Here is a 27,814-nt window from a genome sequence, read left to right on the forward strand (position 1 = left end):
TTAGAGAAAACAAAACTATTTCAATTTTATTTTCAAAGTCTAATTTTAATCCAGACTGAACAAACAAGCAGAAAAGTGAGAAAACTAACTGTATTAGCAGACACAGATGTACCAAATGTAAAACAGTGGGTTATTAACAGAACTATTTACATGCATATTTACAAGCAATCCCTTTGTACATAAGTTTTAGTTAGTTGGAAAAAGATTTTTTGACATTAGGTAAAAATAGGGCTGAGGTGGTACTACATTATAGTAAAAGTATTAGAAAAGTGATCTTCAAGGTGTATCAATTATAAAGCAGATGAAAACTTGAGTGACAAAGACCTAGCAAAATTCTCTAGTAAAAAAGTCAATGCAACTCATGCCACAAAATAAAAATGAGAAAGCCATATAAATGAAGCAGAAAAATACTCCAGGCTTCTAGGTAAAGTAATGAAGATAGATGGAAAAAAAAAAAAAAAATTCTAGGACTGCAATAAATCCTCAGTGAAGAATCTTGGTTGTTTAGTTTGGAGTTCTAACTCCTTTTTTCTTTTTTTATTTAATGACATTTTAACAGCCCTTGGTATCAAACAGCATATGGATATGTAAATCAGTTAACGATATAGTCTAAGACTTGAGTGCTAAAGATTTTCGTAATTGTGAATCATACTTGAAACCCAATTTATTGAGACACTAAATGTAAAACTAAATGAACGCTATATACTTATATCTAAAAAAAAGAGTGCTACATTTTTGCAGTAATATGTATTTCCAGGCTAAGACCTTTTCCTTCAAGAAAAACTGAATTTAAAGGATAAGCTTCTAACCAGCTAGCAAAATTTACTTTCAACATTTTATTTATTTCAAAATCGATTTTATTGCAGCCAAAACAGTGGAATTAACTGTACATAATAAACTATTATATATATATACACATTTTAAGTTATAGGGAATAAAGTTTATTTTGGCAGACAGTGTTAAACAAAAGTTGTATACATTAGTAATGTAACTTAACATCCTTAATTTGGTATAAGTGTGACACAATTTCTTGCTTTCTATGTTCTGCTAAATCATCATAACCTAAACTGCTTTATAAAACTGATTATGCTGACATTGAGCTTTACTGTTTTCGTTTGCGCTCTGATTCCAAACAAAACTTCTCATATGCTTCTTCTATCTCAGGGTCCATCTCATCATCGATATCATCGAAGTATCTGTGAAAGGAGCAAAGATGACTCAGACGTTTCATATTTTTCAGTTCAGAAAAGGTCTAAGATGCTAAACCATGAGAAAAAGTGACTGAGCTGTGATAGAATGCAAGCAGTAACTGTTTAGAATTACATTAATTGGCAGTCCTCAGACAACAACTGCTTAATATGAGTTAAATTTTACACTGGATTTTGAGTCTCTTGTCTTCGAAGTTAAGATTCTCTTATATATTTAGACATACATTAAATTCTTTAACCTAATCTAAAAGTTAAATCAAACGCTTTACGTATAAACTCGGGGGCTCACAACTGAATTTCATAAATTTATCTTATCAACATTTATACTATAATTAGAACGTAAGTTCAGATGTGCTCTTCACCTCTAATGCTGCGTTAATATTTTATGTCTACTTAACATCAGAAATGGTATTCCTACAATGACAATTTAGTCAGATTCCATTTGGAATCAGGCTTTCATAGCAAAATGTTACTTTCAAGATCATCTATTTCAGAATTTTCCCACCTATTCAGTGGTTTAAAATGATGGAAAACAAGGCTTTCCATAGTTAAGTAAAAAGTTTAAAGTACCCTGTGAAGGGCTTAATATACACATTTTTTACCGAATTCCCACAGTCACCTTAAAAAGATAGGTACTACTATAATCTTCATTTTAGAGATTGAAAAACAAACAAACAAAAAAACTCCAGGAGATTAACATAAGATTTGCTAAGTATGTGGCAGAGGCAGAATTTGACTCCAGATCTTTTCCCTTTTCTACACTTTTCCTCCACAACAAGACACTGACTATATGTCTCCCCATCTCCCAATAACCCTTTACACCTACATGTGTGACAAAATTATACTGTTTTTCACATGGTTGTCTGAAAATTTTTGATAACTACTATATATATATACCACTATATATCATCAAATCAAAATGCACATTCTCATTAGCTACTTTTTTCCTGGTCTAAACTCTACCTACAAACCGTGGCCACAGAAATTTCACAAATAAAGTTAGTAGCTAAAGAGAACTTACGGATCACCAGCCCCCGATAAATCTGTTCCATTTTCTTCATAATCTGGAAAAAAGTCTTCTCTTTCAAGTAACTCTTGATATTTCTCTTGGTAATCTACAAAAATAAAATAAAAAAATTTAAAAGCTGAAAAAAATTCGTAAGAAATGGCCAGTTATCCCTAAGAAATTTTAGTATTATGACTTTTTAAGTAGATCCAAAGTACAAATAGCAGTAAGCTATTTTAACTTACTTGTTATTAAGTAAGCTTAATTATGTATTTAAGAACAGCTTTTACAAATCTTATTTTCTGATTGGTTTGCTTTTGCCTCCCACATGCTCACAAATTATATATAATATTCCTCTAAATATGTTAGAAATCAAAACCACTGTGAATATACCAGAGTACGTTTCACAGCCTATGTGCATGCTGTTTACATTTTTTTACTGCTTCTTTCCATTGGACAAAATATTGGATATATAATTTGTTAGGGAAGAATGTGTTTTTTCTATACCTATTTTTCCTTTCACAAGGAGAGATTTCAATCAAACATCCTGGCTTCCGGCTTCCCCATTATTCCTCCCCAAGGAGGTAAAGTGAGCTATCTATCTGGTTAGCAGGTAACAGCCATTGGTCCATGTTTCTCAATCAGAGGAAGCTAACCAAGCATAGGTTCTGAGCATAGGGGATTTTCGTTTCTTCCCTCTACTTAAAGACAGCTGGAAGGTAGCGACCTAATAAATGTTTCAGCTATACCAACTTTCTAAGGCAATACATATGATATAGCTCTCCATCTGCCAAATGTCTTAGAGTTACTAAGTATCTTATAAGATTAGCATGTCTGTATGGAGTCCTTGCCTTTGAATAGTAAAATAGATCAGTGTATATTAAAACTAGTTTTAATAAAATTAGTTTTCTATGAACAACATTACCTCAAATTTTAAGAGAATAATATAATGACATTAGATTGGATAAAGACCATGTTCCCAAGATTGTCAGTCTCTATAACTCTAATTGGAGCTTAAAGGATTAGTGATATCTTAACATTCAATTCTGGCAATTTGGGGACCATTTTAGGTGTAAAACCTTCCTGCAACAAATACTTGAGATAACAGGTAAGATATTCTTTTAAATGTATGGGTGACAAAAAACATCATGTCATCTGATGACAGAAATGGAAGGGAACCGAAAGTCATACATAATTACTGCAGCTGGGAGGCTGGTAAACCATGTGGTAACAAATAGCCTTGGATTTTAAAACACACGGAAGTTCAGAAAGGAAGGTCTTGGGCCCATGTGAAACAGGGAGATGGAATTTATGCTCCACAACCATCTAACCTTCACAAACCCAGGACATTCAAAGGACAGATTATCTCAAGCAAAAGATGGATGGGAGAAAAGCAAAATGAAAAACACCTCAGTGAAAGGGAGCTAGCAAAGAAGTTTGGTTGTCTCTGCCTGGATTTGGTAGTACTCTGAAGAAACTGATTACCCAGAGAATTTGTAACAATGGGCCTGGAGCCACCATGACAAGACATTAAAAACTTGTCCCAAGTCACTGTTATCCTGTGGCTCCTGGCAGGAGCAAACAGAAAACCCACTTTGGACAGATGTTCCAGCAATCCGAGCCACAAGGAACGTTCATGCAGATAATCACAAGGCAGTTAAAACACTGGAGCAATCTCAAAAGGCTATAACATATGTAACTTAACTGCAAATGATTCTTTTTTTGTGTGTTTTTTTTTAAGGAGGGTGCAGCTCACAGTGGCCCATGCTGGGATCAAACTGGCAACATTGGTGTTATCAGTGCCACACTTTAACCAGCTGAGCTAACCGGCCACCCCAACTGCAAATGATTTAGAAAAAAGAATGAGTGTGGAGACAACAAATGATAAACAGAGTAAACTTAACAAAAGGTATGTCTGAGTAAAGGGTAAATGGATGTTCTTTGTACAATTTTTACATTTGTAACTTTTCTATAAGTTTGAAATCATTTCTGGAAAAGTTTAAGAAAGATGGTTGAGATTGCAATAAAAAAGATCATAACATATAAACAATTTTGGGTGTAATAATCTGAAAGAACAGCAGGATTGGAATTAAAAGGTAGAACAAAAACACGAAGCAAAAATAAGTATGTTTAGAATGATGAGAAAAAAGGACTCAAAACTTTGAGAAAAGATCAAGATACTTTGAACAAAATACAAAAACAAATTCAGTTTGAAAAACCAAACTGAATTTCTATAAAAAATAGTCACTAGAAATTAACAATTAAATAGGATCAACAGATTAGACAAAGACGAAGAACAAAGAACCAAAAGGAATCAAGGTAACATTGAAGAATAAGGGAAGAAAAATTTGTTTTATCAGACAGCAAGATGTATAATGAGAATAATTAAGAATGTGGTATTGGTGTCAAGACATACAAACAAAAGAAAGATCTACATACATTGACAGAGGAATAAGACACAAGCTTACAGAGGAGTTACATGGTACCCAACAGAGGAACATTTTATCTAAAAGAGGAAGGATGATTCAACACTTATTGCTGCGATGAGAGATGATGGAAAAAGTATACCCCATATATAAAAAGTAGCCAGACAAATTGAAGACCTAAATATAAAAAACAACAAAGTAAGACTTTTTAGAAGAAAATGGAATTTAATAGTAGGAAGGAGACTGTCCCAGAGAGCACAAACAAGACAGATACATTTAGTTTACATGAAAACTCAAAGCTTCTAAATGCTCAGACATAAACAAATAGTAGGACAGCACATCCTGGGAAAAACTAAGGATCACTTTCTAGGCTATGCAAAGAATTACAGATCAGTAAGAAAGATAAATGGTCCACTAGAAATATGGACAAAGGACACAAACAGGCAATTCTCAAAAGAAGAAATCAAAAGATCAACAGAAACATGAAAAGAAATTCACTATCATTAGTAGGAAAATAAAAATGTACAATTTCATACAATCAGACTGACAAAAAAACTAGGTCTGGTAACAATTAACTATTGCCAAGAAGGAAAAATAGAAAAGCAAACCAAGTTCTTATATAAACACTCTGAGTATTATTTGGCATTTAAAATGAATGAACCAAATGTATATATTTCAACATGAATAAATACCAAAAATAATACTGAATGAAAACTAAGTTGCAAAAGGATGTGCACTATAAGATACCATTTACATTAATACTACTATGTGATAATACCTATTGTTTACAGACTCACATAAAGTAAAAAGACACTATAGTAACACAAATGTAAAGGACAGTAATTACCTCGGGGTGAGAAGTAATAGAAGGACTGAACTTGGGGAGGAGGGTATCAATTACAGGACAGATAATGGTTTTAGTAGTATCTATTGGGTTTTTGTCTCTAAAAAGACCCACAGTATATGTTAATATGGCAAATGACATTGCCATAATCAATGAACTTGGTTTAATCTTTTTTTTTTTTTTTAAACATTTGCCATCGTAACTAATTTTTTTTTTTAAAGGAGGGCACAGCTCATAGTGGCCCATGTGAAGATGGAACAGGCAACCTTGGTGTTATCAGCACCACGCTCTAACCAACTGAGCAACTGGCCACCCCGAACTTGGTTCAATGTTGACTGAGTGGTTTTATCTTGTCTGGGAATCAACAGGTCAGTTTTCTGTGGTTTTTTAAATTATGAAACATTCAAAAAATTTAAGTTGAAAGTTAATCAGTCCTTCTTTTACCTCCTTTGTGCTACAGTACAGGCACAGGACAGTTAGTGCCTGCTATCCAGAGGAAACAAAAGGGAAAATTCCAACGATAAGCTGGTTGTAGTTGTACCAAATGGGAAAAATGTCTCTCTTGCTCACACTGTAGTCCCATTTATCACAATTACAGCAATCTTTTTATAAATGTCCTTTTCTGGAAGAGCAAGTGTGAAGAGACTTAGATTTTAATTAACTTTGACCCACCAAGCATTAATGAAATCCATAATTCTTAGTACCTGTGAATATTAACCCATATTAATGAAAGTTGCTGACTATGTAGTGAACTAGAACCATCTTTTCTTTCCATTCAACCACCTGGAAAGTTTAGAGTATAAAAACAAAATAGAGGAAATACAAAATAAAAATTGCTGCATTTAATTGAGGTATTCTTCCAATTCTTCATTGTTAGGGTGACAAGACACTATATACTGAGTCAGATGTCCCATCTGAAATGGTTCCAAGTGTAACTAACCATTGTAAAGAATATTCCATGAGAGGGCCGGCCTGGTGGCTCAGGCGGTTGGAGCTCTGTGCTCCAACCACAAAGTTGCCGATTCGACTCCTTGACTCCTGCAAGGGATGGTGGGCAGTGCCCCCTGCAACTAAGATTGAACACGGCACCTTGAGCTGAGCTGCCGCTGAGCTCCCGGATGGCTCAGTTGGTTGGAGCGAGTCCTCTCAACCACAAGGTTGCCGGTTCGACTCCCGCAAGGGATGGTGGGCAGCGCCCCCTTCAACTAACAGCAGCAACTGGACCTGGAACTGAGCTGCGCCCTCCACAACTAAGATTGAAAGAACAACAACTTGACTTGGAAAAAGTCCTTGAAGTATACACTGCTCCCCAATAAAGTCCTGTTCCCCTCCCCCAATTAAAAAAACAATACTTTCAAAATAATAAAAAAAAAAGAATATTCCATGAGAGACAAGCCTTTACTCTGCATTTTAGACTGATGTGAACACTTCAAAAAGCTACAGCTTTGTGCTGGTGAGGTTATGGTTTTTCTGTAATTTACTATCCTACCAAAAAATGGGGAGAAAATGACTGGCACAACATACCTGGATCAGCTGCAGTGAAAGGAACACCATCAGATGTATAAAATGTTGGTTCATTCTAGGATGAGTCAAAGTGATAAAAATGTTATCATTTCAGAACTCATTTTTAAAAAGCACATGATTAATGAAGCATGGCTGATGTCATTCATCTGCACCTGATAACGCAAAAGCAAACAAAACACTAACCTCCTAGTAGCCATTTTCATTTTATTGAGAAAGTCTATGGTTTTCAGATTTCTATTTTATTATCTCAAGTTCTTGTTCTAACACTGCAGTCTATTGTCTGTCACACTCATGGTGAATTGTTCTGCTGTACACTATGATTTAGTGTCAGCTCATTTTTAGTTGTGGTTCCTTCCCCCCTATCATTTTTTCCTCCAAGAATTTCCAGACTGGGGTTGTAGGAGCATTCGTCCATAGTTACTTTATGTTTGGTCACGTTGGGAGCTTCTGAGCATCATTGGTCTGGTGACTGTTTTTATTTTCTTGATTTACTTTACTACAACATGCAAAGTAAAGGTTTGAGATGCAGGCCTTTGGTTATGAATTCCCTGGAAAAACTGCTTCCTGGAATCCCTATGTTCACCCAAGTCCAAGCCTTATTAATTTCCCTTGCCATTGGATGGATCTTTCTCTAGCCCACCCATTCACTAGCGGATTCCATGTTTCTTTCATTTACCATGTGCTTGCTGCCATGTGACCCTAAGCGAGCAACAGGCATTAAATTCTGAGAACAGCTTTATATAGCTCATCTAGAAATTTCCAAAATTGAATGGGAAAATTCAAGCAATAAGCAAAATTTAAAATGTAAACATTGGCATACCATGAAATAGTTAGGATCATTTTCAGGTGTTGCTTCTCTGTATGTTGAGGTTACATGGACTCTACCCCAGTTACTTGACCGGAGTTCTACAAGCTTCAAGAGCATCTGTTTTACGTCTCTGCAAACAAAAGTTGAAAAAGAGTTAAAAGTATATCAACCATAAGAGTTGCCAGGCTCTAAGATACCACAGATTTCTAAAACTAGTTCATAAATTTAACATGTACATTCATTGCTTTTTCTAGACATTTCCTACAATGACACAAGTTTACATTTTAAAAAAAAAAGCCTTGAAATTTGTTCCATGTAACTAACTATATGGTTCTTAAAGGCAGTGGCTATCCTACAAACATTTTTATGCCTCCAACCGGACTTATACTAGTATTTTACCCAGATATTTATTGGACAATGGCTAGAAAATTGGCTAGGTGAGCAGAAGCCATAGGTAAAATATGATGCCTTTAAAGAAAATGTTTCTGTAGATAAATCCATAGATTTCAATTATTCTGATGAAGTATAGATTTAAAAACAGATTTAAAAACAACCCCCAAAGAAAAAGCAAGGAATTGAGACCTACTGGCTGTCTACATTACTTCATTTCTTACCTGCTGCAATTTGCATCTAGGACAACATTTTCAATTCTCTGAATAATTTCTACCATATCAGTCTTTCCTTTTTCCTTCCAGGCATCTTCCAAAACTGACCCTGTCAACTAAAATAAACAAGCAAGCAAACAGGTATCAAAATAAAGAATTCAATAAAGTATATTCTAAAAATATATTAGTAGCACTTTAAGCATTCTTTGAACAAGATGAATTTAGCAAGTTAAATATTCCCCGTACTTCTCTATCATCTGATATTCAGGGATCTCTATACCTTCTATGTTTTTCTTGATTGAGAGAACCTAAAGGAATGACCTATAGCAGAATTTTAATCATAGGTTTTATGTGTCAATGATCATATGATATACTACCTGTATGTCTCAAACAGGCTGTAAAATTTTAATCAATATATTTTTTGAAATATGCAACATACAATAAACACTGAAGCTTTGAATTAAAAAATACAAACTTCATCGGAAAAAATGAGTTAAGGATATAAATAGGTAATTCACAGAAACTAAAAAAAAAAGTCTAATAAACATGAAGAAATTCACTAATGATCAGAAAAATACAAATTGAAATGAGATTTTTGTTTTTACACATCACCTATGACCAAACAAAACCCAGGATTGATTATATCCATCACTGATAAGGATTTGGGGAGAAAGGTGTATCATTCACTGTTGGTGGGAACAGACTCCGGTTGAGCATTTGGAATGGAAATTCAGCATTACAGAAGGTCCCCAGCTTATGAGGGTTTGACTTAAAATATTCTGACTTGTCAATGGTTCAAATGCAATAAGCATACAATGGAAACTGTAATTCAAATTTTGAACTTTGGTCATTTCCTGGGCTAGCAACATGTGGTATGATACTCTCTCGTGATGCTGGGCAGCAGTGGCAGCGAGTTGCAACTCCCAGTGAGACATACAATCACGAGGGCAAACAATGAACACTCAACAGTGTATTCGTTGTGTTAGATGATTAGCCCAACTGTAGCCTAACATAAGTGTTCCGAGCATGTTTAAGGTAGGCTAGGCTAAGCTATGACGTTTAGTAGGTTAGGTGTATTAAACGCATTGTTGACTTACAATATTTTCAGCTTCCAATGAGTGTACTGGGATGCAACCCCTTCATAGGTCAAGGAGCATGTGTCCTTACCAAATTTAAGTACACATACTCTGTGATCCACCAAATTTGTACGTAGGAATTTAACCTATCTAAACAACTGCACATGTAAAGACATGGTGAAAGATTACCGACAGTGCTGCAGTAACTAAACTGAGAAAACCCAACTGTTTGACAATAGAATGGAAAAACAATGTGCAAACATACACTGGAATGCTAGGAAGCTACTGAAGAAAGAAGTAAATCTATGTGTCATGCAAAGATATTAAGATCTTATTTACGAGAGCATACATATAGACATGGGAAAGGAAGGAAAGGGAATTTATAGATGGCGGTAGAGTGAAAGACTTCCATTTTTTCACTTCTAAATTTTGCTTAAGTACATATTGCTTTTCAAAAATTTAAAAAATTTGAGAGCAAAGTAAAATGTCAGCATTTAAAGTAATAATTTTGAATTCATTTGTGTATCATACATACTTTCTTTTCTCCAAATTGTAAAATGTCAGCATTTAAAGTAATAATTTTGAATTCATTTGTGTATCATACATACTTTCTTTTCTCCAAATTGTACACTAAAGGGATAGAACTGTTACATTAAAAAAAATTAGTAAAACCTACCTTCAGTAATTTTACTGCACAAATTAAGTTGTCATCCATAGGATTAGAGAGGAGGGCATTCAGCAACTCCCGTAGACCAACCTGAAGAATATCTGCTCTTGTAACCTGTCCATTTGTTCCTTTGATCTTTTGGGACAAAAGAAAATGAAAAGCAACTATACCAAAATATAATACATATATGTAAATGCCCTAACAAAGTGTTGGCAAAATAAAGTGTTTTACATTAAAAATATACCAAAATCATAGGAACACACTCTGGTATCGTCACAAAATTAGACTTACTTTACATGTAACTAAGACCAGTAATAAAACTGGTAAACTATAGGTAAGTTTTCATTTGCCACACATAACATATGGTCACGGAATTTAAGCCTCCTTGAATGTTACTGCTTCATAAAGCATTTTCTAGTCTATTAAGCTACGCCCTTTTTTGGGAATACATAGCACTTTTTTCTGCTTCTTATACTGATTAAAAATACTGTTTTGCATTAGAATTGTATACATATCTTAGCTCTCTGGCTACAAGAATTAGGAGCCATGCCTCATCTTTGTGTTCCCCACAGACACGGCATCAGTACTTGCACATAGGAAACTCAACAGCATTCTTAAAATGGCTCCTCATTAAAAGCACATTTTAGATTGGTGCTCTTATCTTGGCTTATATAAAAAACCGAAAAAGATTAAGACATGAGATTAAAAAAAATTAAGTCCACCTGTGATAAAAAGGAATAGCAAATGAGGCACCAGACTAGACAAAGACCTTTTAAATGCACTGAGATGCATATTTGATAGTGGATTTATGTGTTTTTCCAGTGGTGTTTATGATACTAAGTCCTCAATTCAGAGTTTAAGAAATATACCTATATCTAGGACTAGTCAAAAAAAAAAAATTAAGCAAATCCATTACTAAGTAATATTCAGCACTTATGTTGCTTATTAACAAGCATATATTGAAGTATACCACCAATTTAGAAGCAAGTTTAGCTGTACACCTTGCATAAATGCATTTTATGTGGAAGATTTGTAAAATAGGACCAAGAAGCACTAATCTGTGTGAATTAGGTGAAAAAAATCAGAAACTCTAGTCTCTCCTCTCGTCATGCAAAGCTTTATTAAACGTATGTTTAATATTAATGTTTCTGATGAAAGCATTGAAAAAGGTATAAATGTCTGTATTGCAAAAGCTTAAAGATGCATGTAAACCATGGCTTTCCAAAAGGACACAAAGACTTTAAAATGCTCAGTAACTACTTCCCAACACCTTGCCCATGAACAGGAAAACAAATGTTACTCACATTCCATTAAATTTCAGACACCGCCATGAGTGGGTATTAAGACCCATAAGTGGGTATTATTTTCTTTCTCTCCCATTCTCCCTCTCCCATTTCACTCATAATGTTATAAAAGTATCATGTAAACACAAAACCCTCATTAAGATCAATTTGTATTCTCAGGCTTTGTCAGTACATAGCAAAAGAAAAATTTCTCCTCACCTCCAGGTTAAGATAAAGTTCTCCCAGAAAGAGTACAAACGCATGGAATCGTTTTCGAGTCACTTCATCCCCTTTTGCAGCTTGATCTTTAACTTCATATTCAGTCCGACATCTAATAAAGATATGCCTTTTATAATCACACGACTTTTTTTTTTAATTGGGGAATATTGGGGAACAGTGTGTTTTTCCATACACATTATTTTTTTAAATAGTCAAAGAAGATAACCATTTGTCGGTTTGGTTGTCCACAAGCAATACAGAGGCAAGTACAATGTACCAACTTTCTGACATTCTATAATAAAAAGTTCCTGTCCATTGTAGAGAACAGAAAACAGTCTCTTTCATTCTAGGGTTCCTAGTTTTAAGAAACTAATAATAGTTGAAAATAAACCTATCAGATCAAGCTGTAGTAAGTTTAAACAATATAGGTTTCATGAGGTCTGCTGTATACTGGCACTAAAAAGAAGGAAAAAAAATGCCTCACCTTATTTATCTTATAAGCATTTCTGTTTAAAAAAGCACTGTTATTATCCAGATTCTCTCTGTAAAATGTTCTACTCTTTCTGAATATGAACTTTTGAAATATATCTTTAAAAATATATTACTGGCCTCCAACTAAGATGAAAATAAAATGAATTCTTATCAACTCTATTATCCTTATTATTTCCATTATATAAATCAGAGAAAAGAAACGAGGGGATAAGTCCCCAGTAGAGCAGACACATAGGAAGCGATTAATTTGGTTTCTATTTCCAAGAGATTGAAGGAGTTCAATACCTTATTTTCCCCCAACTTGGCCCAGTGGCCTTACACAAGTTAACAAAAGAAATCCTCTTCTTGGAGCTTACAGACATAGTTCCTACAAGATTTCTAAAATAATGACAATAAACTTGTCCTTGCCTGCGTCAATGAATTACGGTGTTTGGCTATTGTCACTAAAATGAATTTTTTTAAATGGTCTTTAAATGTTTACCATTTGGGTGTTAAATATTTTTTTCCTATCTTTATTGAAAAGATGGTGAGAAAACTCTAGGAACGTCATGTGTTTTATAAAACTAATTTTGATAGTTCTTTTAAAGATCAAGGGAGGAGCTTATGGAGACTTAGTGGCTTTCATACATGAGGGACCAGTTTAGGTTGCTTTGTAAAAAAATTGTTTGAAAAGAAAAAAGAAGTCACTTCAAGAATTTCCTGTGGGTCAATTTGTGAATCAACCATAAACCAGGATAACTTGTGCCTACGTGACTGATTCCAGTGTTTACAAGCTATGTTAAATGAACAACATCTTGTGCATGAGTCAGACACAGAAGATATTTGTTACCTTCTCATCCATATTAATTCCTCATCAGAAAAAAAGTTGGGATATCTATAAATAGAACATTCTGGTTAATAATGGAAAGGACCAGTTAATTAATGCCAATTCAGTTATCCAAGCACCATGTTGGCTGCTCTTTCTCTGTCCTTTCTTTTACGATTTTGCAGGTAAGAGCTTTGATGAAATGATCTTTTTGTTTTATAAATGTTATGACTATTATACATTATGTCAATGTATGTGCAAAAGCAAATCTCTCCCCCGTACATGGTTGATTATCTAGGTGAGAAGAAAGACCCAAAACCTTTTTAGGGTAAAGAGTTCAATTATAAAAACAACACATGCTTATTTCAGAAAGGTTAATGCCAAGAAAAACAAAGAACAGAGAAAAAACAAAGCAGAGAAAAATCACTGCAACCCCGAGATAACTGCTGTGAAGGTAACTTAGGTCTTTTCCAAGTATGTATATATTTTTAAGTCAGGTAATAGAATTATTCCCTGCTCTTCATTGTTATATGATTAGCATTTCTCCATGTTAATATCCTTGACAGTACCACAAAACTACAGAAGCATACAAGGGGTCGAGTCAGAACAGTGGTTCTAAACCATGGCTACACGGTAGAATCACTTCGGAAGCTTTAAAGAACCATGCCCAGGCTCCACTTCAGTCCATTACGTTAGAATTTCCAAGAGTGGGGGCAGGGTCTCAGCCCTATTTTAAGGCATAGCCAGGGGTAAGCAGCACTGGGGAAGATAAGCAAGCCCTTCTGCCACCCTACCCACTAGAGGTGCCTGCTTTCACATCTTTCCAGAAGCTATGATTTTCATTTCCTCAATTATAAGTTAAGGTTAGATCTTTCTCTCATTTATAGTTTTCCAAATTGTTCCTATTCAAAGCCATTCCAAATATTTCTATTAAAATACTGGTCTTTTTCTTACTCATTCCTAAGAGGCCCCTCTTTCCATATTGAATAAATGAGCTCATTACCATATGTTACATATTTCCTTATTTTTACTTTTCAGTTCATATAAATTTATGACTCCCCCCAAATATTATAACCTGTATGTAATTAAATTTAAATAATCTCTTTTTAGAGACTGAGGGTGTCATGTCTTGCTTAAAAGGGCTTTACCAACATAAGAGTTTTGTTTAATTGTCAATTTTTCCCCTAGCATTTACTGTTGTCCTTTTATTTAAGTCTTTAATATATCTGAAATATATTTTGGTGGGAAGACTGAGACAGGAGCCCATCTTTGTTTTGTTTTCCCCCCAAATGACTAGCCAGTTGTGTCAGCAGCACAATTTATCTTGTACATATGTATCTGAAGTATCACCTTTATCAAAAGTTTAATTTTTAAGTGTCTCTGAAGTGTGCTTTTGGAATTTTTATTTTGTTCCAGTGTAGTGTAACCACATGACGGGAGTATTTTGCAACCATTAAATGTATCTTTAAAGAACTAAGGTGCCAACTATAATAAACTCAAACACAACCTTATTATTGAAATAACTCCAATTATAAGAAAGTTCCCTAAATTAGTTAAATGTCATCCCAAAAATATCTAATAAATACCAACAAGATTTGTATAATTTCACATGCTGATTCTAAAATTCATTGGAGAAAACAAGCATGCAAGAAGAGCAAAGAAAATTCCACACAACAAAAGTGGGGAACTAACTAGATATTAAAAAATTAAGAGCTTTTTAATAGTAGGGTAATAAAACAGGAATAGAACCAGTGATGAATGGAATATAATGAAAGTCCAGAATCAATACCCAAATATAAGGATATAGTGTGATAAAGGTAGCAGTTCAACTCAATAAGGAAATGGATCATTCAAAAAAGTGGTATGGGAAAAACTGGTTAAACATGTGGCAATAAATAAATTAGATCCAAGCTCAAACCCAAAGTACAAAAGTACTAAGAAATATGTAAGTGATCATTTTTAAGATCTTGGGAAAGTCTTTTTTAAGCACAAAACCAAAGGCAGAGACCATTACAGAAAAAAATAGCCATGTGACTATAAATTTTTAATACTGTACAAATAAGAACAGTCCACCTAGTCTCCCCTGCAACTTTCTATAATATACAGTCTTTATATAAAAAAAAAGAATGGTAAAATTCTAGTACCTTTAGAAGTTTTCCTTTAATTTCATATAGTCACACTAACCTTTGAAGTAGCAATTGGCGGAAGTTGCCACTCTGTGGGCTGATTGTCAGATGATGGGACAGGTAATTACACAGGCGAGCTCCCATGTAAGAGAAATTTGGAATAGATGTGGCCTTTCAAAAAGAAAAAAGTGTTGTAGGACACAGATAAGTTGTCATTACTGCAAACACTTAACAGCAACATTCTAGAGAGGAAAAAACATTTCTACTCCCAAAAACAACCATATTGTACAGAAAAATGTACAAATCTTTTGTAATTGCTAGGCATAAGAAAATTAAGTTAACTCTCTCCCAACCTTATACCAAGAACCAGAACAGGTACAAAGAAAAGTATTTAAGGGAAGTTCTCCCAATCATTTATCTGAGATTACCAGAAAGCAAACAGACACTATTGCTTTATACTAACCCATTTTTGGGCAAAATATGTAAATGAACCCACTTGCATAGTGCCCATTACAAGAATATTTGCCAAACTATTGATATGTGGTGCTTCTCAAGACTAGGACAGCACTGACTTTGGCATCTAGCAGTCCAGAAACAGGATTCCCAAGCCTTCTGATCTGTGACTTTGGACATCACTAAACCTCTCTGAGCTTCAGTTTGATTCCTAAAGAGGTGCTTAATAGTACCTGGTGCAAGAGATTAACACTTCAAGAACAGTCCAAAAATTCTTGGGGTAAAGAGGAAATCAAAGCAGGTAAGCCATTTAAAGAAAATAAGACAGTGATGGAACACCACATATCAAAGACTGTGTGATATAGACAAAGCAGTACTCAGGAAGTTAAACTTTCATTGTAGTTTTTAAAGACTGTAGAGAACACATTAATAGTTTACTACCTAATATTAGGTACGAAAAACACACATTAAGAGGTTATGGGACTCGGCCAAAGTTACAAAGGTAGTATTAACCCGAGTCTAGATCTAACAAATGTCCTTTCAACCCTATTTTGGGTCTACTTATTAGCTGTGGTAACCTCAGATAAGTCATTTAGCTTCTCTGTTAAGATACATATAAAATGGGGGTAAAAGCATCACTCAACTACTGAGGATTAAATGAGTTAACTACAAGTCAAGTGTTCAGCTTTGTCTGGCATGGAGTAAATACTTTATAATTAGATCTTTTTATTTCTAATTATTTCCTTGCTCAACCAGGATCCTGTACATTTCTCATCAAGACTGGTTTCTCCTGACATCACATGTGTTTATGATGTATCTGGTACCAAAAAAGACTTGAGATTCAAAATTTATACTTTTCCGATTATTGGTGTTGCCTGTTTTTTTTTTAGTTTACTTTTAAAATTATCACACACTTTAAAGACTAGTTCTACAGGCTGGTTATTAAAGTTTCCTGCTTCCCTGCTGCACCTCGATTTTATTCCCATAGACAACCACTTTCAATTCTTTCAGCTAAGAATTTAACCTCTGTATCTGCATGATCTGTGATTTTTCAGTTTAGACATTATTTCTTCTCACCGTGGAAGATGAGCATTTAGTTTTCACCCTGCTTAACCCCACTCCATTCCACTATTTCACAATCCTTCCACCTACCATTATGGTTATACCATGATATCATTCATTACTTTTGTTTCCATTTACAGCTAAACCACGTCTTATACTGATTTCTTTCTTGTACGACTTTCTTTTCCCTAGACTTACTCATTTTTTTCTAGTATTTTCTTTTTTATATACTTCTCATTGCTTTATTCTTAAACTCACTACTTTGTAAATTTCTTAATATCTTCTAAGTGCACCTGGGCTGGTCTCACCAGGAAAATCTTTCCCGGAGCCTTCTGCCCTATTCCAGTGACACCTAGCTCCTCCAGGACTGCTATGCTCATGGCTAATGTCTTAGGATGGATCTCCTTTCATCATCACTTAATAACACACTTAGCATCTCCTATAAAATTCCCCATTTCCTAGTGCCCATGTCTTAGTCGCTTTTTGCTAGAATGCAAGAATATCTAGAGGGTCTAGTTTTTGTTTTGTTTTTCAAGCAATTTTTTTATCCCCATTCTATCCTTAGAAATTTTTGGCGATTCTGCATTGTAAATCAGGGAGCTTCTCAGCTTTCCTCACCGGCTTGGAATTCAACTTTTTTAGATCTGCCATGTCAGTTACCACTCACCCACCTGCTTTCTAGTCTCCCAAAGTGATACTTCTATATCCTTTTCCCATCTCAGTACTTATGGGATTCTGGCTTTTAAAAATCCCCATACTGTCATTTTAATGGTATTTGGTGAGGAATCAAAGTTGAATATGTATGTTTAACCTGGTGTTTTGTTTTGTTTTGTTTTTTAACAACAGGTCTTCTTTTGTTAGTTGCTATGAGTTAATTCCTTCAATGAAATTTAAAGAACTGTTGGTAAATCTGTGTATCACTGACCACAGAATGTTAAAACTTAAAAGAACGCTGAGAACATATTTGAGGAACTAGCTTTAAGCCAAGCAAAGAAATTGTAGTCTGTCAGGTCATATCCTTCTGTTCAGCCCTAAAGAAGTATAATCAGGCAGACTATTGAAGAGCTGAAACTAAATAGAAGAGAAACCAAAAAAGAATTAAGAAATAAGTATAATTCTTCCATTTTCTTATCTCACATTCCTCCTCAATCCATTTAGAGGCCAAAAGCACTTTTCAGAACAAACAGAGTATTTCTATTTTCCTAAAATTTCAGGCATTTCCGGAAACCTGAAAGTTGGCTAGGTAATCCGGCAGGGGTCCAGAAATAATCGACAACAAATTGGAAATGTAGTCAAATCAGACACTAGATGGGATACAAAAAAAAAAAAAAAAAGTCAACCTGCTATCATAATCACCCTTCCATATATTCCAAGTCTAAGTTGTTTACTCAGCAATGACTTAAAGAACACTAAAAGTTATATTTCTGTTCATCTACTATTCTGTTTTGGCCAGTCTCACACACTCAAATGTCTTCAAAATCCAGTGTTATCTATTTTTTCCTCCTTAAAATAACATTAGTTTGTCAATGACCAATATGCTAGGATCAAAACTAAACTTTATGTGAAGAAACAATCTAGACTGACATCAGACTTTCAAGGAATTAAGGAATTAAGATGTATCCTTGAAAATTTAAATAAAGTAAAAATAAGCAGAAATGTTAAAACTTAAGATACAGTGCTTTGTGGTCTGGGTTTTTTAAAGACTCATTTATGAGACAACAAAGTTCTTCCATGATTTGTTTATTCCCTACTCTAATAATGCTATATAATTCAACATAGAAAAGAATTAGTCTTTTTAAACTATTGTTAATTACAAATCCTATAAAGCAAAGCGTGTGTGCATGTGTGTGTGTGTGTAAAAAAGGTATGACTCATGTAGCCTTCCTCATAAATGGCCAAAGCTCCTTACAACTGCTTGTATAGAGCCTTGGCTACACAGGTGCATTTGCAGTCTGGCTCTAGCTATGGATGACTAACTATAGAATTTTATCCAACAGACACGTGAAAGCTCCCATAAGCCATAAAGTTAATGAGTGAGGCAGGTGAACATGAACCTGGCCTCCCTCAAAGAGCAGTTACCATCCTTGAGCTTCAAGTAAACTATCTGATAATCACCCATCAGCCAACATACCTGTTGATAGATGAGTTCCACAAGTTCTTGCAAAGCATCATCTGTTGTAACCCACCCATTCAGGGTCTCTGCAAACTGTTCAATTTCAGTTTCAAAACTGCCAGGCTGCTCTGTAAGATGATTCAAGAAATCCTGAACATATTCTGCTAGAGTGGGATAATCCTCACAACCATCCTCATAGGATTCCTATAGATAAAAAGTTTAAAAATTATTAATCCATGCAACTGGCTAAAGTAAACATGATGCAGCTTTAGGTTGAAATGTCTCTAGCACAAATGATTTTTAGGGACCCTTCACATGATAAAATTTGTTATTTTCTTTAATAAAATTAAGTCCACTAAGGAATCCTTCTTTCATGCCCAATGGTCAAAATGTTTTAACAGAAGGGCTCCATCTAGCTGGGTAGGGAATTGTCTTCTCATCTGATAGATTCACAAGATGGTTGAGAAATAGTTTAAACCAATAAAATGTTGACCTATTTATGGATACAATAAGATCTAGGATTTGCTTCAAAATGGGAAGGGAGGAAGGGTCAGGAATATAGAATCAAGAATGGCCACATGCAGCTAAGTGACGAGGCCATGGCGATTCACTATACCATTTTCTATATTATTATAGTATTTGACAATTTCTATATTGAGAGACACTAGTAAGGTTTGTCATTCGGCTGTTAATCCCCAAGGAGAGGGAAATATATATAGTTTAGTGACTAAAAAATTTCATCATAGTGTACTGTGGCAGGAGACTTTCTGGCTGCTATATCCAGGTTTCTAGCCAACCTTGATAATAGTAGTTTCCAATTAATATCTCCACCACTACCACCTTTGGAAGTTCCCAACCTTTTAATTAATGGCAAGAGAATAAGCCAGGTGAATATTGCCAATGATAATAGATCAGTGCACCAGCTTACACTTTCAATGTCTAGAATACCACCCAAAGCATCTTGAAGTTTACATAACAGTTGTGATCTTATAATAACCATATTGCTTGATGAAATTTACCTTTCTAAAAGGAGTCAAATGAGAAACCAATATGAAAGAATTAGAATTATGACTACAGTATAGAAGAACTTTATGAAAGGGTTAGGTTCTAAAGTCAGTGACTGCATAAAGGAAAAAAAAAGTCACACCTAGTCAAAATTCCCCTTAGGAAAACTCCATCTTGGAGAAGGACATACAATCTTAAAAGACTAACACAGCCAATTTTTCCTCCATTGTTGGTGCTGACCACTATTTCTTCAGCTAACCACCATTCAGAAGCCATATTGCATAATTTTTATTTCTCTCTAGACATTAAAGTGACACATTACATGAGAAGTTGCATATACTGTATGTACGAGAGGCACTCAGGAAACACCAGCTGCAGGACAGCAGATTCATATGCCCAGATCGTGTGCATACAGCATTCACTGACAAGAGCGGGTAACCTCTCATGTATTAAATGTTTGTCTGATCACACAATTGAATCCATGACTTTCATTAATGTTGATGAAATTCAAACCATGAATCATAAACATTACAGCTGTGTAATTGAGGATGAAATGAGTTAATGAGTTAAGCAAGTTAATGAGTAAATACCCCTGGACCAGTGACTAGCACATAGTAAGGCACTAAGTGTTCAACAAATAAATTTTTAAATTTCTAGGAAAAGAGCGAAACGTATTCCAAATGCGACAGTCATGTTCTCATGCCTGAAAGGGTTAAAGCATAAAAAGCACCCAAAAAGTAGAATGATTAAAAGCTGTATTTCTTGGTACCTAGGATGGTATTCTAACTGATTAACTCATTAATAATAACCAGTATGTAATCTACTCAAAACCATTTGAGGGCTGGTCGGTTAGCTCAGTTGGTTAGAGCATGCTGCTAATAACACCAAGGTTGCCTGTTCAATCTCCACATGGGGCACTGTGAGCTGCACCCTCCTTAAAAAAACAAACAAAAAGAACCCACCATTTGAGTGTAGAGTATCTACTAAGTGCCAAAGGCTGTTCTATGTGCTGTTGTGCTGTGAATAATGGAGAAAAACTCCTCCTCCTTAGGAGCCAACCTTCCATGATGGAAGACATTATTCAAATAGTGAGATGCCCTGTGAAAAATGTGGTCAGGGAAGGATCCTAAACAGTTTACATCTAAACTGAGATGGAAAAAGAGGGGGAAAAATATCCAGCCATACAAATATCTGAGGAAAGATATTCTATGCAGTGGGTACAAGAAGCATATAGGCCTCAAGGAGACAGGTGTTTGCCTGAGGCCTGTAGGAAAGGCCAGAACACAGAAACTGAGGGTGGGTGGTGGCTAATGAGATCAATGAGGCAGATAGGGAAACACTGTAGGGTGATGGGGAACACACTAAGGAGAGTGCCTGGAAAGATAGTGGGAAAACCAGGGTGGGTGGGGAGCAGGTTAGGGTGGGTTTGATCAAGGAAGGACCATGTACCAAGGACCATGTCATTTGCACAGTCCCATAGCTAGTTAGAAAAAAGGAGTATAGAACAAAGCCTATACTTTAACCTCTATGCTATATTCCAAATAACCAACAAAGAAGCTTAAATGCCAACTTCAACTTATATACAAGGATACTCATTGCCAAAACCTCATCCAACAATCCATCAACAAGGAATTGGTTAAATATATTACCTTATAACCATATAATGGAATATTATGTATCCCCTTAAGATATATTTACATTATCAATACAGAAATATCACCAATATAGTGTTAAATTTAAAGAGCATACAGAACCATAATTTAGTACAACTTTGTTTTTTTAAAAAGAGACTTACACACAATGAAAATTTTGGAAAGATAAACAAGGGATAATAGTAGTTACCAATGGAGAAATGTTCATATTATAAATATTGACCATTTATTATAAAATTGTGAAAGCAATTATTATAAATGCATACATAAATAATATACTTAATATTAACCACATAAATGTGTGAATTTTACATTTAAAAATTAAGTTTAAGTTTTGATACAGTTTTACAGACTTGTAGTATCCTACCATTAATAATAAAAAGCAGGAAGTCTATAGGTTGCAGCTGAAGGTATTAATTTCCTAACGATCTCTATCAAATGTCATTCATTATGGCAAACTGTAGTTTAAAACACTGATTTCAGTCTTTTTTTTTATATTAGCAAAACTCTTACAAAAATCTGAATTCTGAAGGTAAAAGCAGAAAGTAAAGCCACTTTGAACATAGCAGAACAGGGGATTCAGAGCCTGTCATTTTAAGCAAAAAAAGCAAAAATATTCTGAATAAACAAGCACTCCGACATGTTTGAATCAAAGCTTGTGTGTTAGTTCTCTAGTACCAGATTTTTTTAAAGTATACATTTCTTCAGTCTTCAATGTGGAATTAATTAAATGGCTTCCAAACTGAGGAATATTTAAGTTTTATTTTTCTTGGAAATAATTCTTTGACAAGAGCTTAGGGGGGACAGCAATTAGAAAATTCATTTTTCACAGTAGGTACGTTAAATACATTGTCAAGATGAGAACCTAATCCAAAGCAGTGGGAATAAAAGGAAACTAATCAGACACTTAGTGGAATAGTCAAGACTACAGCTGACCCTTAAACAACATGGGTTTGAACTGCGCGGGTCCACTTATAGGTGGACTTTTTTCAATACATACCTGCACTGTTGTCAATCTGTGGTTGAGGCCATGGATGAGGAGGGCCGACTATATGCATTGATGTATGCCATTTTATATAGGGGATTCTAGCAACTGTGGATTTTGGTATTCCCAGGAGTCCTGGAACCAATCCCCTGTGGATACTGAGGGACAACTAAGTTTTTGGAGAGTCAGAAGTTATACGTGGATTTTTGACTGAGCCAGGGTTGGTGCCTTAACCCCCAATTTGTTCATGGGTGAACTGTACTTTAGTTAGCTGGATTGAAGGGGGGCAAGAGTATGAAAGAGAAAGGTGAACTGATATACCACCAAGATTTTAGCCTGAACAGCTAGTTAGGATATAAAATCATATGAAGTTTGAGGAGATACATGTTTTTGTACTTGAATTTAAACATGAGATCCTCACGAAGAGGTCAAAACAAATGGAAACACAAGCCTGGAGTTCAGAGAAAGAATTAGATTTCAGAGTTATGAGCAGGCAGATAAGCAATGGTTAGAGTCTAAGGGATAGGTAGGATCACCAAGGGAGGTAAGACAATGGAAAAAACAATCTCCAAGACTACAGTCTGAGGGAAGAAGGAATAAGCTGCAAGTTGTGAAGATAAAGAAAGAATACTGCCACAGAAGCTAAAAAAAAAGAAAAAAAGGTAAATGAGAAGAGGTGCTCATAATATCTAATGCTACAGAATTTTATGGGTTGAAATCTGAGAGAATAATCGCAGAGTCTTGGAAACAAAGGAGACGATGAACAGAGAAGGAAAATTAAAATAAAAAATTATTACCTTAAATATTCAGTTCTTAAAAAAAGAACTTTTCTAAGACTGAAAATCCTTGGTACCTAGCACGGGCACATTAAACCTGACTTGTTAAACTTTACAGATTATCCTCTAGTCAATAAAGTCCACGACGAGGGTTAAGAGGACAATAGATTTTAAAACCTGGAACATCAGTAAATGTTGCAAGAATAGTTTTAGTACAATTAGGGGGATCAGTTTGCAGCAGTTTGGTCAGTGAGCTGTAGTACTGACAGTGAATAATTTTACATGTTGGAGAATGTCACTACTGAAAGGCAGAAGAAAAACTGGGCAGTAACTAAAAAGGGGATGTTCTTAGAAAAAAGCTGGGATTTTTTTGTGTGTGTGTTGGGGGAATTGTGTCTCTTAATAAACGCTTTATGAATTTCTCTGTGAAAATTTTGGTTCTCATAAATGATTAAATATTCAAGACGTAATGGTTTATCTGAGAAGCGCAATGCCAGTAATAGATGGATACAGTAACTCACTGGTAAGTGGGCATAGAAAGCAGGAATTTCTAGCAATGGGATTAGAAGGACTAAAGATAAAAGAGCTTAGAGTTTTGGAAGGGTAAAGAAAGCACAGCATATGACTAATATAAAGGCTTTTAGGAAAAGCATGCATTCTTGAGAGCAGATCTAGCTCAAGGATACCAAGCAATAGATTTTCATGTGTCTAACAAAAGCAGACTCAAGGAGTTTCTGGAGACCAAACCAAGACCACTAGAATAGAGGCTCTACAAAGGTAGGAATTTTTGTCCACTTTGTTCAGTGATGTACCCCCAGTGCTTGACTCATGGTAAGTGTTCAACTATTTGTTGAATGTTCAAGGGAAAGACAAGGATACTGCTATTCTGTGACTACGGCATTGTGAAAACTCCTTAGCCTTGACAGAGGGCTAAAGGGTTAACAAGTAAGGCTTGAGAATGTACCAGTGCAGGGGTAGCAAACTTGAATGCTTATAGAATCCAGGTGGATTACAAACACATGAAGTAAGTGAGCCACTGAGCAAACTAGAGCTCACACACTCCCATCCATCTAAAGGGGCTGCCTCTATTCAGCCAATTTTTATCAAGATAACAGTCCAGTATGGCTGGATCTTATGATTTCAAGAGAAACCAGAAAATTTAGATTTGCAATATCTAATTTAAGTGTTGGTAACTTATTAAAAAGCCTTTAAAAAAAAAAAGAAAAGAAAAACAGGGCCACAAGTTTCCAGTATGCAATTCATTCTGGAGAACTGAGCATAGAAGGGATCGAGCTACTAAAGGATATCAAGAAATGCCTAAAAGATGACAATGCCTCAAAGTAAGTGAACTAACATAGCTTTATACACTGCTCTATACAGCCCAGGAGTCATTTGATCTATGTAAAACTAGTTGATACAGAACTGAAAAAAATTACATCCATCTTATAAAATAGCCCGTCCATAGGGAGACAAACAAATGGGGAACTGTAGCTGTTAGAAGGTAAGTACCCTTAAGAGTTTTTTCAACTACTCACAGCTCTCCAATGATTCCTTTCCTCTATGAGCCAAATACAATTTTCTGGCAAGAACCCAAGCTGCTTCTACTTCTTCTACTTTAATGATTGATGGCCCATTTCAACCCAAATCAACTGCTCTTCCTACTATGCATATATTTCCCTCCTTCCATCCCCAAAGCTTTTCCCTAATGCAGTCTAAGATGCATAGTTTATAAATTATGGAATACAGCTTTTCCATACTTTCTACCAAATATGGAAGCCAAAAAAAAAAAAAAAAAAGAAGTAAAAAAGGTGTCCCACCATTAGTTATAAGGTAAATACATATATTAAAACCACAACTAGATACCACACACCCAACAGAATGGCTACACTTAAAAAAAACAGAAAATACTAAGTGTGGGCAAGGAAGTAGAGCAACTGGAAATCACATACTACTCCAAGTATACATTGGAACAGTGTCTTAGGAAAACTATGAGGCAGTCTCCACTAAAGCTGGCTACCCTATGTCCCAGCAATTCCATTCCTAGGTATATACCACATAGAAACAAGGGCACATAGCCACTAAGACATGGCCAAGAATATCAGCCCTATTCATAATAGCCCCAAAGTGGAAGCTACCCAAATGTTCAATAGACAAATGGGACTATGGTTTAGTCACACAATGGAATGGCATGAGAATAAATCACTTCCAATCACATGCTACAATATGGATTTTGATGTTGAATGAAAGTGAAAAACAAAAATAACATTCTGTATGATTCCATTTATATAAACTTTGAAACGAGGCAAAACTATTATAAAGGCAAAATAGTGGTTGTACTTTATCAAAACTTCTACATTTCTGCATAATAATTAGCATCAGAAACACTATTTTAACCTAACAGAGCCCATGTGTACTTCTCAACATTCAAACACCTACATGAATTAGTCTGCATGAAAATCACTTTTGATTTACCCTAAAGCAACCAATGAATATTCAGCTATCTTGCTAAAATCAAATTAAAAGTCAATTTTACCAGGCCACTATTCTATAGGCTGTCCAGAAGTATGGACAAAGATTTCAGGTTTATATATTGAAGAGCTCGTTGCCACATCAAGTTTAACCGCCTAGAGATACTCTATAGATGCTGGGAATAGGGCAGTTAACAAAACAGACAAGAATGCCTGCTCTCAAGCCGACACTCTGATACCCTGACTATAATAACCAAAAAATATATTCCTGAGTCGGGAATATACTTGAGGAATATACTATATTCTTGAGTTCAATGAATTCATGTTTTTATGTGTTGTACAGAAAGCACCAGCATACTGATTAATGGATAACCATATTATTTCAGTAATATCAACCTAGAGTTGTAGTAAAAGGGTGCACTTACTGTATAATTAGAAGAATAACCTGATGGGTAAAATTCAGGGGCGTTAACAGACAGCTTCGACATTAACACAGGAGCTACGACCACCTGGGGTTTAGCCATCACGGACTCCGAGTTCTGCTGTGGGATGTTATCCTGTGAACTAGGTGGAGCTCTCTGGGGTTTCGTTTGTTCTGAGAAAGGAAAAGAAGGGGGGTAGATGTTAGATGCGTTCATTCCTTTGTATAACAACTTACTACACAATGAAAAGTTATCTGAGAAGGGCTGGTTTTTAAGAGTTAAACAAGAACCATCACGAAATTTAAGGTTATCGCCAGGATACGTGTAGAGAGCCAGCGAAACGGAACAATAGACTTGCTTTAAAGCTCCTTTAGGTACCTACTTGCCTCCTAAATGAATGCTTGAGAGCTTTTTTCTCTTTAAAAGAGTCGGCTGAAAAAAGGTGGTTGCTCACCTAAGATCTCCCCTTCGAGGGCTGGGGAAGGGGAGGTGATTTTTACTTCCTCCCGGGACAGCAGAACTCGGAGACCGCGCACTGGGCCCCTCCCCCCGCCGGGGCGCACAAAGGATTCCAGCAGCCACCTTCCAAACCCCGTTCCGGGCCCGTCCCCACCCCGTAACAACCCGGCCCCTCGGGGACTGCTTTCGGGGAACCGGGAAAGGAGGAGACAGCGCGCCGGCTCTCGACGCGAGCGGAGGGCCGCGGGGAAGCGTTGGCCCTGAAGGACCGAGTCCCCTAGAGCTGCTCCATACCTGGGAGCGCCCCGGGCCGGGGAGGCCGCTGGGGGCCGGCGGGGAACTCGCACTGGGCCCCTGGCGGCGGGGCCGTCCTGGGCTGGCGCAGCGGCGGCGGCTGCAGGATGCCCGGGGCTTTGGGCTGAGGCGGCGGCTGGTGCCGCGGCCGCTCAGCAGGCCCCGCTCCGTTCGGGAAACCGACGCCCTCAGGCCCGCCCCCTCCGCGGCCCAGGCCCCGGCTCCGGCCCCGACCAGCACCTGGAGCCCGATCGAAACCGTCCGACATGCTCCTCCTCCTCCTCCTCCGGGGGCCGCTGCCGCTGCCGCTGCGCTCTGGAGAGGACGCGGGGGGAGGCGCCACGGGCCGGCTGTCGCCGCTGCGCTCACTCGTCCCTCATGGAGGAGGAGGGCGGCCGGCCCCTGCTCGGCTCCTCAGCGCTTCAGGCGGAGCGGACAGCAGCTGGAGCACCCGCCCCTCACCGCTACCCTCCGCTTTCCAATTCTCCCCTAAAGCCCCGCTACCCCGCCTTCGGCGCACTGGGGGTGAAGGCAGGTCACAGCGGCCCCCCGCGGCCCGGAGGCCCCGGGCGCGTCTGCCGTGGCTCCTCCGGTTTCGCAGCGGGCTGCCAGCAGCCGCACAGCAGGCCGCCCGGCCAGCGGGGTCTCGGCTGCTGGTCGTCCTGTCCGCCGCGGGGGCCCGGCGGGGACACCTCGGGTCCCGGGGCGGGGCTGGGTGGAAAGAGGGACGCTTACCCCAGGCGGGCCCGACCTATGCGGTGGTTCTCAGGAGAGAAGTGCAAGACTGACGGTTGATGCCAGGAAAATAAAAATACGGGGGGAGGGGGCGTGAAGCCAGCGCCAGGATTCGCGGACGCGCTCCTCCGTGGCGCGCAGGTGTGTTCAATGACCGCCACAGAGCCCGGAGGCCTAGTCCTGAACCAGAGCTTCTGGAAGAAGCTCTGCCACCTGCTTGGTTTGCAGGGCCACGGGGAGTAAAAAGAGAATAAAAATACGCTCAATCCCACCCCCTGCCTTTTTCAGTTTCAAAGTGGTT

General features: G+C 36.9%; 1 protein-coding gene across 3 annotated transcripts; it reads right to left on the reverse strand.

Moving 5' to 3' along the window:
* On the reverse strand, nt 1-27,731 carry PAIP1 (poly(A) binding protein interacting protein 1). 3 transcript variants are annotated; one of them, XM_019736231.3, is made up of 11 exons: nt 27,514-27,731; nt 26,029-26,198; nt 18,736-18,921; nt 15,148-15,260; nt 11,667-11,778; nt 10,174-10,299; nt 8,431-8,537; nt 7,829-7,946; nt 7,009-7,063; nt 2,230-2,323; nt 1-1,196 (listed from the first exon to the last, which is right to left on the reverse strand). In XM_019736231.3, exons 2-11 carry the CDS (start codon nt 26,125-26,127, stop codon nt 1,103-1,105), a joined length of 1,104 nt encoding a protein of 367 aa, XP_019591790.2. In that variant the 5' UTR covers nt 26,128-26,198; nt 27,514-27,731; the 3' UTR covers nt 1-1,102. The 3 variants fall into 3 exon arrangements, with proteins under 3 accessions (XP_019591790.2, XP_019591789.2, XP_019591788.2); XM_019736230.3 differs by lacking the exon at nt 27,514-27,731 and adding an exon at nt 27,019-27,152; XM_019736229.3 differs by lacking the exon at nt 27,514-27,731 and adding an exon at nt 26,779-27,048.
* Nucleotides 27,732-27,814: the final 83 nt, after the last annotated feature.

This window comes from Rhinolophus sinicus, chromosome 3, assembly GCF_057876585.1.
Source record: "Rhinolophus sinicus isolate RSI-liver-muscle chromosome 3, RSI-T2T, whole genome shotgun sequence".
Classification (NCBI taxonomy): domain Eukaryota; kingdom Metazoa; phylum Chordata; class Mammalia; order Chiroptera; family Rhinolophidae; genus Rhinolophus; species Rhinolophus sinicus.

Excerpts from the sequence above, each read along its gene's own strand:
- PAIP1 (XM_019736229.3), bottom strand. The coding sequence starts at position 27,046 with ATGTCGGACGGTTTCGATCGGGCTCCAGGTGCTGGTCGGGGCCGGAGC. Across the intron at positions 26,199-26,778 it reads CCGGCCCGGGGCGCTCCCAG|AACAAACGAAACCCCAGAGA; the intron begins GTATGGAGCAGC and ends TTCCTTTCTCAG. Across the intron at positions 15,261-18,735 it reads TGGAACTCATCTATCAACAG|GCCACATCTATTCCAAATTT; the intron begins GTATGTTGGCTG and ends TCTTTTTGAAAG.